Source organism: Oncorhynchus nerka, linkage group LG25 (genome assembly GCF_034236695.1).
Source record: "Oncorhynchus nerka isolate Pitt River linkage group LG25, Oner_Uvic_2.0, whole genome shotgun sequence".
Taxonomy (NCBI): Eukaryota; Metazoa; Chordata; class Actinopteri; order Salmoniformes; family Salmonidae; genus Oncorhynchus; species Oncorhynchus nerka.
Genome location: NC_088420.1, coordinates 35,916,319 through 35,930,505, shown reverse-complemented (window position 1 = coordinate 35,930,505; position 14,187 = coordinate 35,916,319). Strand labels below are relative to the sequence as shown.

Sequence of the window (14,187 nt, the reverse complement as noted above, 5' to 3'; positions counted from 1 at the left end):
AGTGAGTGAGTGAGTGAGTGAGTGAGTGAGTGCATGTGTGTTAATGGTGCGGAGAGTCAGTTTAGGTGGTCAGTCCAGTTCAAGTGTTAAGTAGTCTGATGGCTTGTAGAAACTGGTTTTGAGCCTGTTGCTATCAGACCTCAAGCTCCGATACTGTCTGCCCATGGTAAGAGAGTGAACATTTTGTGTGTGGGGTCCTTCCTACAGGCCTTCGTCCTGGATTGGTGGGAGCACATCCCAGTGATGTTCTCGGCTGTCTTCACAACCCTCTGGAGGGCCTTGCGGTCGTGGACAGATCAATTCCCGTACCAGTTCGTGCAACCGGTCAGGACGCTCTCGTTGGTGCAGCGGTAGTATTTGGAGAAGACATGGGGCGGCATGCGACATTTCTTCAGCCTCCTTAGGAAGTAGAGACGCTGTTGCACCCTCTTGATGAGAGTGGTGGTGTTGTTGGTCCATGGCAAGTCCTCTGTGAATTGGACGCCGAGGAACTTAACTTCTTGACGCTACCAATCCCTGTAGAGGGATAACTTCCGTCTGCAACCGCTGAATAGCATAGCGCAACAGTCAAATAATATTGCTAGAAAATATTCATATTCATGAAATCACAAGTGCAATATTTTGAAACACACCGTAGCCTTTTGTTAATCATCTCAGATTTAGAAATTATACTTCACAGCGAAAGCAATCCAAGTGTTTGTGTAAGTTTATCGATTGCCTAGCATAGCATTATGTACACTTAGCATCAGGAAGCTTGGTCACGATAATCAGAAAAGCAATCAAATTAACCGTTTACCTTTGATGATCTTCGGATGTTTTCACTCACGAGACTCCCAGTTACACAGCAAATGTTCCTTTTGTTCCATAAAGATTATTTTTATTCCCAAAATACCGACGTTTGTTTGTCGCGTTATGTTCAGAAATCCACAGGAAAGAGCGGTCACGACAACGCAGATGGAAATTCCAAATAGTCTTCATAATGTCCACAGAAAAATGTCAAACGTTTTTTATAATCATTCCAGGGGTAGTTTTTAAAATATATATTTGATAATATATCAACCTAGTGTGTAGCTTTTTCCATAACAGCGGGAGGAACAATGGACGGTTTACTCAATTGCGCACTAACTCATTCTGAGAGCCCCCACCTACCCACTTACGCAATGTGATCCTTCATGCTCATTTTTCAAAATAAAAGCCTGAAACTATGTCTAAAGACTGTTGATACCTTAGGGAAGCCACAGAAAACGGAATCTGGTTGATACCCCTTTTATCTTTATTTAACTAGGCAAGTCAGTTAAGAACAAATTCTTATTTTCAACAACGGCCTAGGAACAGTGGGTTAACTGCCTGTTCAGGGGCAGAACGACAGATTTGTACCTTGTCAGCTCGGGGATTTGAACTTGCAACCTTTCAGTTGAAAGGCTTTAAATGGAGGACAGGCACGCATAGGAAAACAGATGTTTCAAAATAAGAGGCTTTCGCCTGCAATATCAGTTCTGTTATACCCACAGACAATACTTTTTACAGTTTTGGAAACTTTATAGTGTTTTCTATCCTAATCTGTCAATTATATGCATATTCTAGCATCTGGTCATGAGAAATAGGCCGTTTACTTTGGGAACGTTATTTTTCCAAACATAAAAATAGTGCCCCCTAGCTTCAAGAGGTTAAAACTGCTGACTTTCTCTACTGCAGTCCCGTTGATGTGCATTGTGGCGTGTTCCTTTCTCTGCTTCATGAAGTCAACAATCAACTCCTTTGTTTTGTTGACGTTGAGGGAGAGGTTGTTGTCCTGGCACCATAATGCCAGTTCATTTACCTCCTCCCTACAGGCTGACTCGCCGTTGTTGGTTATCAGGCCTACAACCATAGTGTTGTCAGCAAACTTGAGGATGGAGTTGGTGTCGTGGGTGAAAAGGGAGTACAGCAGAGGGCTGAGGACACACCCCTGTGGAGGATTGTTGCCAATCCTCACAGCCTGTGTTCTGCCCGTCAGGAAGTCCAGGGTTAAGTTGCAGGGTGTGGTGTCCAGCCCCAGGGCTCTGAGCTTGGTGTTGAGCTTGGAGGGAACAATAATGTTGAATGCTGAACTGTATGAACAGAATTCTCACATAGGTGAACCTCTTGTCCAGATACGTTATGGGTGTGTGAGAACCGATGGAAATGTTATCTTCCGTGGATATGTTGGAGCGGTCGGCACATTTTTATGGGTCAAATGATGCTGGCATTCTGGCCTTGATGTGGACCAGTACCAACCTCTAGAAGTGCTTCATGATGACCAAGGCGGAGGGATGAGTGCGAAGGGGCGATAGTCATTTGGGCATGTCACCTTGTTTTTTTTGGGCACTGGGACGATAGTGGTCTCCTTGAAGCAGGTGGAGACTACAGCCTGGAACAGGGACAGGTTGAACATCCGAGAAGATGCTCGCCAACTGGTCAGCACACACTCCGAGGACGAGACCAGGGATACCTGGTCATCCGGAGCAGCAAGAGTCCTCCAGGATGGCTCGGTATTGTCTGCCTCAAAGAGAGCATACAATATGTTAAGCTCGTCTGGTTTGTATGCATCGGTGGGCACCACACAGCTGGATTTGCCTTTGTAGTCCGTGATAGTCTGTAGTCTTGCCACATGCATCCCGAATCTGAGTTGGCAAACATCATTTCAAGTTTGAGTCTTTATTGTCTTTTTGCGTCCCTAATGGATTTGTGGAGCTCGTTTTTGTTTGCCTTGTACACGTCACACGCCACAAAGTCATCGCTGCGCCTTCTGCTGACATTGAATGCTGCAGTACTGGCTCTCTGCGTTGTTCACATATCTCCATTCATCCAGTGGTATGGTTGGGGTATGTCCGGATTTTTATTGTGGGTACAACATCATCAACACAGGAACTGTATGGAAGCCTAATGTCTGCTGACACCTAGTGGACACTCTGCTCACTGCAGTTCTGCCACAGTATTCTGGATCTTTTTTATTTGATTTGTTTAACCCTTTTTTAACTAGGAAAGTCCGTTAAGAACAAATTCTTATTTACAATCTATAATAATGGGTTTGGAACTACTGTGGATTGAATGAGCTTCTATTGATGTCAGATGTCATGTCTGGTTCCAGGCAACATAACATTTCAACATTGTGTCATGGTCTATAATACTGAAATGTAATTGATGTTTCTGTTCATCACAGCTATTTAGAGAGTATGTCATACCTGGTGATCTATAATAATGGCTTTCATTGACTATGTGTTACAGGTTTTACATAGAGAGTATGTCATACCTGGTGATCTATAATAATGGCTTTCATTGGCTATGTGTTACAGGTTTTACATAGAGAGTATGTCATACCTGGTGATCTATAATAATGGCTTTCATTGACTATGTGTTACAGGTTTTACATAGAGAGTATGTCATACCTGGTGATCTATAATAATGGCTTTCATTGACTATGTGTTACAGGTTTTACATAGAGAGTATGTCATACCTGGTGATCTATAATAATGGCTTTCATTGGCTATGTGTTACAGGTTTTACATAGAGAGTATGTCATACCTGGTGATCTATAATAATGGCTTTCATTGACTATGTGTTACAGGTTTTACATAGAGAGTATGTCATACCTGGTGATCTATAATAATGGCTTTCATTGACTATGTGTTACAGGTTTTACATAGAGAGTATGTCATACCTGGTGATCTATAATAATGGCTTTCATTGACTATGTGTTACAGGTTTTACATAGAGAGTATGTCATACCTGGTGATCTATAATAATGGCTTTCATTGGCTATGTGTTACAGGTTTTACATAGAGAGTATGTCATACCTGGTGATCTATAATAATGGCTTTCATTGACTATGTGTTACAGGTTTTACATAGAGAGTATGTCATACCTGGTGATCTATAATAATGGCTTTCATTGGCTATGTGTTACAGGTTTTACATAGAGAGTATGTCATACCTGGTGATCTATAATAATGGCTTTCATTGACTATGTGTTACAGGTTTTACATAGAGTATGTCATACCTGGTGATCTATAATAATGGCTTTCATTGACTATGTGTTACAGGTTTTACATAGATACCTGGTGATCTATAATAATGGCTTTCATTGACTATGTGTTAGTAAGAGAGTATGTCATACCTGGTGATCTATAATAATGGCTTTCATTGACTATGTGTTACAGGTTTTACATAGAGAGTATGTCATACCTGGTGATCTATAATAATGGCTTTCATTGACTATGTGTTACAGATTTACATAGAGAGTATGTCATACCTGGTGATCTATAATAATGGCTTTCATTGACTATGTGTTACAGGTTTTACATAGAGAGTATGTCATACCTGGTGATCTATAATAATGGCTTTCATTGGCTATGTGTTACAGGTTTTACATAGAGAGTATGTCATACCTGGTGATCTATAATAATGGCTTTCATTGACTATGTGTTACAGGTTTTACATAGAGAGTATGTCATACCTGGTGATCTATAATAATGGCTTTCATTGGCTATGTGTTACAGGTTTTACATAGAGAGTATGTCATACCTGGTGATCTATAATAATGGCTTTCATTGACTATGTGTTACAGGTTTTACATAGAGAGTATGTCATACCTGGTGATCTATAATAATGGCTTTCATTGGCTATGTGTTACAGGTTTTACATAGAGTATGTCATACCTGGTGATCTATAATAATGGCTTTCATTGACTATGTGTTACAGGTTTTACATAGAGAGTATGTCATACCTGGTGATCTATAATAATGGCTTTCATTGGCTATGTGTTACAGGTTTTACATAGAGAGTATGTCATACCTGGTGATCTATAATAATGGCTTTCATTGACTATGTGTTACAGGTTTTACATAGAGAGTATGTCATACCTGGTGATCTATAATAATGGCTTTCATTGACTATGTGTTACAGGTTTTACATAGAGTATGTCATACCTGGTGATCTATAATAATGGCTTTCATTGACTATGTGTTACAGGTTTTACATAGAGAGTATGTCATACCTGGTGATCTATAATAATGGCTTTCATTGACTATGTGTTACAGGTTTTACATAGAGAGTATGTCATACCTGGTGATCTATAATAATGGCTTTCATTGGCTATGTGTTACAGGTTTTACATAGAGAGTATGTCATACCTGGTGATCTATAATAATGGCTTTCATTGACTATGTGTTACAGGTTTTACATAGAGAGTATGTCATACCTGGTGATCTATAATAATGGCTTTCATTGGCTATGTGTTACAGGTTTTACATAGAGAGTATTTCCTACCTGAAGGACAATGCTACTATCGAACTCTTCTTCCTCAATGCTAAGTCCTGCATATACAAGGTAAGTTAGTCATTACCTGTAGTCGTGTTTGCATACATGTTTTTTTATCGATGATTCATCCTTCAGCAGTGTATTTATTTTCCCATTCATGTCATAACTACACCACAAGGGGGCATGTGTGGGTTGTTGGGTCGTCAGTGTGATGTTTGAACAGATATAACATTAGCTAAGCTCATGCTATCTCCAGCACCAAAAGTGTTAACTGGCCTCTGCTAGCAAAATGCCTCCACCAACCGAGATGCTAACACTCCAGCAACACCCAGATGTTTTCCTAATATATCCCCAGCACTAATAGCTTAGCATATGCTAACACATAGCCAGTACTTCACACCTAAGGATAGGCTGTTTATAAAGGGAGACTGGCTCACTCTGACAGGCCAACTAGTGAAGAGAGGGTCGTCTGTGAAGTAAGAGAGGGTCGTCTGTGAAGTAAGAGAGGGTCGTCTGTGAAGTAAGAGAGGGTCGTCTGTGAAGTAAGAGAGGGTCGTCTGTGAAGTCTCCAGACACGTTCCAATAGATCAAAATAGACCACGTTGCTTTATTTTTTTACTTTACATAAATCAACCTATTACCACATGAAAACAGATAGTTTAGAGTTTCGTCTGGTCTCTCAGTGTCAATGTTAAACACGTGGATAAGTTTAAGATGTTAGAGTTGTGTTGCTGATATTGAGTCATTATAATGCAGTCATCTCCTGTCTGCGTTGATGGAGTGCATGTTTTACACTGGACCACACACATACTGACACACACACCCACACTCTGACAGAAACCCGTGCACACACACACACACACACACACACACGCATTGCTAGGCCACAGCCCCATGGTGAGAGCCCATGCTGGGTGGTAGTGCACTCAGTGTTGTGTTTCACTCTGCTGTCTGATCTCTTAACCAATTAACTGCCAGGGATCGTATATAGGACATTCCTTACATATCTGACCCCTTTAGTCACTAATCACCCCTTAACACCCACACACACTTCCCTCAGACTCCCTTCCGTGTGTGTGAGTAGGCCCAGTCCCAGCATTGCTCATCTAAGTAAACAGGATGGAGAGACAAAGTGAAAGACAGAGACTCTGTAGAATGGAAGCGAGTCACCAGTGCATTCCCGCATTCTCTCTTCCCCCATCATACTGTCATCTCTGAGCTGAAGCAGAGAACACAACCCCCCATGAAGAGAGGGCAACAAATCAGGGAGGGGGGATAGATGAAACAAAACAATGGAGAAAAGAGTCCTGTGGAAAATGTGATAGAAAAATGTGTATTCTGTATGAATGTGTTTTTCATCATTGTATTATATGTACATCATTACAGTATTGTCACAGGATGAATGTGGTGTATGAAATGTGCCCCTCGCAGCTCGCAGGGATTAGTTTTATTAGCACTGCGAGTTCAGTCAAAAAATAACCTTATCTAATGCATTCATTCTCTCTCTCTCTCTCTCTCTCTCTCTCTCTCTCTCCTCCCTCACCTCTCTCTCTCCCCCACCTCTCTCTCTCTCTCTCTCTCTCTCCTCCCTCACCTCTCTCTATCTCTCTCTCTCTCTCTCTCTCTCTCTCTCCCTCCCTCACCTCTCTCTCTCCTCCCACCTCTCTCTCTCTCTCTCTCTCTCTCTCCCTCACCTCTCTCTCTATATCTCTCTCTCTCTCTCTCTCTCTCCTCCCTCACCTCTCTCTCTCCTCCCACCTCTCTCTCTCCTCCCACCTCTCTCTCTCTCTCTCTCCTCCCTCACCTCTCTCTCTCTCTCTCTCTCTCTCTCTCTCTCCTCCCTCACCTCTCTCTCTCCTCTCTCTCTCTCTCTCTCCTCCCTCACCTCTCTCTCTATATCTCTCTCTCTCTCTCTCTCTCTCCTCCCTCACCTCTCTCTCTCCTCCCACCTCTCTCTCTCCTCCCACCTCTCTCTCTCTCTCTCTCTCTCTCTCTCTCTCTCTCTCTCTCTCTCTCTCTCTCTCTCTCTCTCTCTCTCTCTCTATTTCTCCAAGGAGCTCATTGAGGTGGACAGTGAGGTGGTCTTTGAGCTGGCCTCCTATATCCTACAGGTAAGTCAGTACTCTGACTCCAACGTATGTGGGTGTTCCAGACACCAGACTCACTTGACCTTTCCCTTTCCAGAAATAGTGAGCTGTCTCTCCTTTAATCCTGCTTTATATTAGAAGTGTGGTTTCTCTAGCCTGGATCTGTGTCTGCTCTAGCCAACTCCTCTGACTGTTGCTATTGGTATGCCATGTTTATCATTAGAAAAATCAAGACGTTAATTGAATGGGTTCCAATCCCTAGTTCCAGGGAGTGAGTGTGTATATTGGCCAGGGAGTGTGTAGGGTTCCCCCTCAGTGTAGGTCAGCCCATTACTTCAGTATCCTGCAACATCAGCGTACACACACTCAGACTGTGGTGTGTGTGTGTGTGTGTGTGTGTGTGTGTGTGTGTGTGTGTGTGTGTGTGTGTGTGTGTGTGTGTGTGTGTGTGTGTGTGTGTGTGTGTGTGTGTGTGTGTGTGTGTGTGCTCTGCCGGTGCAGATTTATCAGGTAGGTATCTCTTGGCCTTTAGAGGTTTGGCTCCAGATGGATAATATTTCTCTCTGATTTCACCACAGGAGACCTCACCGTACTCTCACTCACCCACCCGCCCGCTCGCTCGCTCGCCCACCCACACAGACACAAACACACACACGCACACACATATACACACTCACTACCTGACCCACAAAAGCCAGTGTTATCCCCTCCATAATAGTGTATGCAGGGGCGCAACTTTCACTGGTGACGGCCCCACATTCTGAAATGGCATTTTTGTCCCCCCCAGTTTCATCATTGGAATATGATACTAAACCAAGCAACGGGGGCTTTAGGACCCTGCGGATGCCTCCGAGCGGTCGGTTAGGTTGTTTGGAGTGTTTATCCGACTGGATTTAAAAAGTAAATAAATAATTATGTCCCCCCCACTTCTAAAGCTAAAGGTGTGCCCCTGATTGTATGTATCAGTTAAATAAAGGTTAAATAAATAAAACAGGGTTGGGCTCAAATCAAATCAAATATTGGTCACATGGTTAGCAGATGTTATTGGTCACATACACATGGTTAGCAGATGTTATTGGTCACATACACATGGTTAGCAGATGTTATTGGTCACATACACATGGTTAGCAGATGTTATTGGTCACATACACATGGTTAGCAGATGTTATTGGTCACATACACATGGTTAGCAGATGTTATTGGTCACATACACATGGTTAGCAGATGTTATTGGTCACATACACATGGTTAGCAGATGTTATTGGTCACATACACATGGTTAGCAGATGTTATTGCGAGTGTAGCGAAATGCTTGTGTTCTAGTTCCGACAGTGCAGTAATATCTAACAATTCCACAACAACTACCTAATACACACAAATCTAAAGGGATGTAATAAGAATATATACATATAAATATATGGATGAGCGATGACCGAGCAGCATAGGTAAGATGCAATAGGTGGCATAAAATACAGTATATACGTATGGGATGAGTAATGTAAGATATGTAAACATTATTCAAGTGTCAAAGCATCATTGAATTGAGAATGACTCATATATTCCAGTTAAATTATTGAATTTGAATTTCATTTGATGTAGTAAACAGCATACAGAATTGCAATTCAAATTTGAATTCAAGGAAATATAATTGCAAATGCAAATGCCTCTTCTATTCTATATTAGGTATAATCTATACAAATATACATATTGTACATAAAACATCAAACCTGGCGTTATACACATGCAGAAACATTTTTGTCGAAACCATAGATTTCCAGGACAAACTCTTAAAATTAATGACCAAGGAAACAAAACCTATATACGAATCTAATAAGTTATGAATCACGTACTGTACATTTAGTTCAATATGGGGAAAATACGACATTTCCCAGAATACATTAGTTTAACCCTCATGTTGACCCTGAGGCCTTCAAAAAGAAGCTAAATAAATGAAATGGTTAGTGGAAATATAATTGCCTACTCTAAGCACTAAGGTTAAAAGAGGTATCTTTGGTATCTGGAAGTGTGACCTGTAAGATTCAATTAAACTCCCATCTTCTATGACTGAGTGGAACTTCTTTGAAATGCACTGAATTAAATTCTACTTCCAATTTCAAATAATGAGTTGAATGTGAGTAAATTCCAAAATTCTGAATTGAGCCCAACCCTGGTGCTAAGCACCTCTATGTCTTTTCTCTCTCCAGGAGGCTAAAGGTGACTTCATCAGGTAAGAACAGTTATTATGTATCTCTACTACAGTAAGCTGTATGTGTGTCATGTACAATAGAGGGGAGGTGGCCCACGTGTTTCTTTGGTTTTTGGTTGAGGGGAAGGTGGGATAGGTGTGTGTGTGTTTGTCTGTGTGTTGTAAAATGTGTGTGTGTGTGTGTGTGTGTGTGTGTGTGTGTGTGTGTGTGTGTGTGTGTGTGTGTGTGTGTGTGTGTGTGTGTGTGTGTGTGTGTGTGTGTGTGTGTGTGTGTGTGTGTGTGTGTGTGTGTGTGTGTGCGCGTGTGTGTGCGCGTGTGTGTGACAGGGGAACAATTACACCCTGTGTAGGGGGTCTGTCCCTGGCCAAATCGCTCTGCTACCTCTCCTCTCAAAGGACCTGCCTTTGTCTGCCTGTCCTCCCTCTATCCCTCTCTCCCTTTCCTGTCAACCCCAGTCCCCTGATTCACTCTCTCCATCCAGCTCTGAAGAGTCTGTCTTTAGAGAGGGTCAGTGGGGCGTAGCTTATTGTAGTGTATGTGTGTGTGCGTTTGTGTGCGTGTGTGTGTGTGTGTGTGTGTGTGTGTGTGTGTGTGTGTGTGTGTGTGTGTGTGTGTGTGTGTGTGTGTGTGTGTGTGTGTGTGTGGGTGTGTGTGTGTGTGTGTGTGTGTGACAGGGCTCCACTGTGCATGACTGCTAGCCAATTAAGACCAGAGCAGTGTAACAGGGTGAGACGAAGCCGGGGAGGGCAGCTCACATGATGAGCCTTCTGCCCCCTAAAACACTTTGCTCTCTATTGATTTACACTTTAATGGGGATGCATGATATATTGGCCACTGTATCGGTTAGGACAGTGAAGGTTAGTTAGAAGCATCGTAGTGAAAATGTGCATTTACAAAATTACATGTGTTTGCAATTATATTACAGTGTATAACTTTGGTCATTTATAATGGTATTTTTTGCGTTATTATCTAGCTTTAAATACAGATGGATTGCAAGGCCTTTACAGTTAAAGGGAAACACATACAGTATCTTATCGTTGCTCTGTATTTTAGAGAGGTAAAGGATACAGATTATTCATCAGTGTGTGAGCGGTGAAAACAGTGTAGATTAGAGGGTTGAACGGCATTCACCTTTGACCCCATATCCTCTTCCTCACAGAGAGCATAAATAAACATGGCGTCCCACTGAGATCTGGAATGTGACACACACACACAGAAAAGGAGGTCATGATTCACCAAATCATGCCAAAATGGTAAAGGCCAGAGATGTAGTGGGGGATAAATGATGTTTACACACCTTTTTTGGTGAATAAATAGCATTTACAGACATATTAGGCTAGATATTACGCTAGCATTGTTTGCTAGCCTTTTTGGGGGATTTGGTTGGTGGGCCCCCCACCTCGCGGGCAAAACATTTTAGTGACCTCCTAGATGGCGGAGAGAAAGTTTTCTGCAATCGTACACAGTTTTTCATGGGGCAGAGAGAACATTTTGTAATTTTATAAAACATGTCATGCAATTCTTCTCATTTTTCCATGGGAGGATGGAGAGACGTTTTTGCAGTTTTAAAGCAAATTTCCTGCCTTTCGACACATTTTGCCATGTCTTATGCCATGTAAATGATATCTGAGTGGGAGTGACTTACAAAATCAATGGGGGTCCCCTGGAGGTCAAGGCCCCTGGGCACGTGCCCTGCGGGCATATTCGGCCATGATTTCTACAAGTTTAGATAGCTGGCTAGACTACCTTACCAATCTAAAAATGATTAGCTGACATGGCTAATTGGATGACTGTCAGTGACTGACCTAACAAGAGAAAACCTGCTGATGCACAACCAAAATCACACCTTGTGTATTCTTCTATTCTAACTCTCAACAGTAAGTTGAGACCCGACTGAGTTAAATATATATATATATATAATAAATACAAAGGTTTTCGTTTTTTGGGGGTGGGGAGTCCTGGGCCGACCGCCTATGTCGCTTATGCCTGGGGCCGGCTCTGATTCTTTGTGCTGTGGTTTCCAGATTGGTTGGTAGAGGTTGGGATTGGGAACCATTGCTCTCAGTCAGGTGTTAGGTTACTGTTATATTTCCAGAGTGTTAGCTGCCTTGTTTCCAGTGCTTTCCCCCAGTCTCAGTCTCAGGGGGCTGGGAGGGTTAGGGGATTACAGACGGGTTTAAGACTGGGAGTCTGGGGTCTTCGTCATCTCTCTCTCTCTCTACAGCTGTTTCCTAGATAGCGTCCAGCCAGCTGTGTGACTGTCTTATCAGTCCCCCTAAAACACAACAGGGCAGCATTACCCCCACACACACACACACACACACACACACACACTTGTCAGTTACTAACTCTGGCCAAACCCATAGATGAATCATGAGGAAATACCCTTGGATTAAAGTCAATACATCATTGGAGTAGACAAACATCACATTATTGGAGACACGTTTTGGAGGGGCATATATCACTAATGCCAATCTGTCTCCAACATCTCTTGGCAGTTTGAGTTCAGTGTGTGTTCACAGTAATGACGTGTGTGTTTCTGTATGTGTTGCAGTAATGACGTGACAAGGTCAGACCTGAAGAAGCTTCCAGCTTTGCCGACTCAGGCCCTGAAGGAACACCCATCTCTGGCCTACTGGTTAGTCCCAGCCTGTCTTATTGGCCTGATTGACCAGGACCACCAAACTCTACTACCTGGTAGCTATGATTCAGTTATATTTTGTGTATGTTTTCTGTTCCAGTGAGGACCGGGTGATAGAACACTACAAGAAGCTCAATGGACAGTCCAGAGGGCAGGCCATAGTCAAGTAAGACTGGACAGGGGAAGGGTGTGTGTGTGTGTGTGTGTGTGTAAGTGTGTGTCTCGTTTTCTATTTCTGCATGCTCTCTCTCTTGAGCTCTGTGTGTGTGTTTGCCTCATGTTCTCTTTCTGCATGCTCTCTCCCTTGAGCTGTGTGTGTTCAGACATCTCTCTTACATGCTGAGTGTGTATCCATATATGTTTGTGTGTGTGTGTCTGTGCGCGTGTGTGTGCGTGTGTTTATGGTGCTCTCTCTCTTCATTGTATGCTGTGAAGTTGAATACTGGGAGCTCTCTGACTGACAAATGTCTCTCTCTGTGTGTCTCTGTATCTTTGTCTCTTACAGTTATATGAGCATCGTTGAGTCTCTGCCTACATATGGAGTACATTACTACACTGTTAAGGTACAACTTCATCACCTAGTCACACACTCTCTCTCTTGGGGTTGGGGGCTGAGTGGGTGGGTGACTTTTTTTTTGGGGGGGGGTGAGGCTTTGGGGGCTATGAAATACACACCCAACCTCTGATGTGTGTGTCTTCTTGCTGTGCGTGTCAGGATAAGCAGGGAATCCCGTGGTGGCTGGGACTGAGTTATAAAGGAATCTTCCAGTATGACTACCAGGACAAGGTCAAACCCAGGAAGGTAAGACACACACATTAATTATCTCACTCCCTTTCAATATCCATTGTGTGTCTGAAGTTTTCTAAAGATGTAACATCCTGTCGTTCAATCAGTCACCTGGTAGTCTATTAAATCCTTTCACCTTTGACCCTGGTAATATCCAACGTCTCCTCGCTAGATGAACGGACACACACACACACACATGCCGTCTGTGAACTCTGACCCCTCAGCCCTGACAAAGGCTTCCTGTCTGCCTCAGCTTTCCTGTTTGCCCATCCTGTTCCAGTGTGTGTTTGCGTGTGTGTGTGTGTGTGTGTGTGTGTGTGCAGTCTAAATGTCTCACCACTGTGCCCCCTTCCCCCCAGATTCCAGCTCTATCCCATAATAGTCTCATAACTTGAGGTTTCCTAGATGTTACCATGGAGACAGGATGGGAATGCTGGCCTAGTCTCCTATTTTAGGTCACAAGAATGACTTGGGAGTTGGAGAACCAGAAATTGGTTCTGTGAAGTTCCCAGAACATTTGTAAGGTCGCCGCACATGTTCTCATAACACAAAAACTGTACGTCATCCTGATGATTATCGCCTGATGTTGCAAGAACGTTCCTAGAGCACTTTTAATCAGTTCTTTAAAGGTTCCCATAATATTTCATTAGGTTGTGGGAACAGTCTGGTGGGAACATTGTGGGGACATCACAAAGGATATGTTGCCAAAACACAAAAACTGTCCAGTTGTGCTGTATCAGGGTGCACAAAACATGAATTGGATTTTGCAAGAATGTTCACAGACATACTTTGAGTTATTTAAAGGTTTCATAGCATTTAATTAGTTCATGGGAACAGTATAGGTACATTACAAGAGAGGGGTTCCTAAAACACAAAATATGCTAATTTGTGATGACATTAATGCAATGTTTAATTGAGGTTGTAAGAATGTTGACAGAACACCTGGTCTAAGGTTCCCAGGACATTTACTTAAGTTATGGGAGTTGTCTGGCAGGTTCTTGTGACATTCACATAGGTTGCACAGAACATTCCCACAATTATCCACAATTCTCAAATAAGTATTTTATGACATTCATCTCATATTTGATTTAGGTTTAACATAATATTCAATTGATGTTTACACAATATACAGTTGCAAGAAAAAGTTTGTGAACCCTTTGGAATGACCTGGATTTCTGCATTGATTACT

The 14,187-nt window shown here is 42.6% G+C and overlaps 1 protein-coding gene across 1 annotated transcript in view; it reads left to right on the top strand.

Annotated features, from left to right (window-relative positions):
* The window catches only part of LOC115109451 (FERM domain-containing protein 4A-like), a 177,598-nt gene that overhangs the window by 115,097 nt on the left and 48,314 nt on the right, over nt 1–14,187 (top strand). Inside the window, 7 exon segments of the mRNA XM_065009760.1 lie at nt 5,261–5,345; nt 7,331–7,387; nt 9,568–9,590; nt 12,125–12,208; nt 12,312–12,377; nt 12,717–12,774; nt 12,927–13,013. Coding sequence (XP_064865832.1) covers nt 5,261–5,345; nt 7,331–7,387; nt 9,568–9,590; nt 12,125–12,208; nt 12,312–12,377; nt 12,717–12,774; nt 12,927–13,013 — 460 coding nt within the window.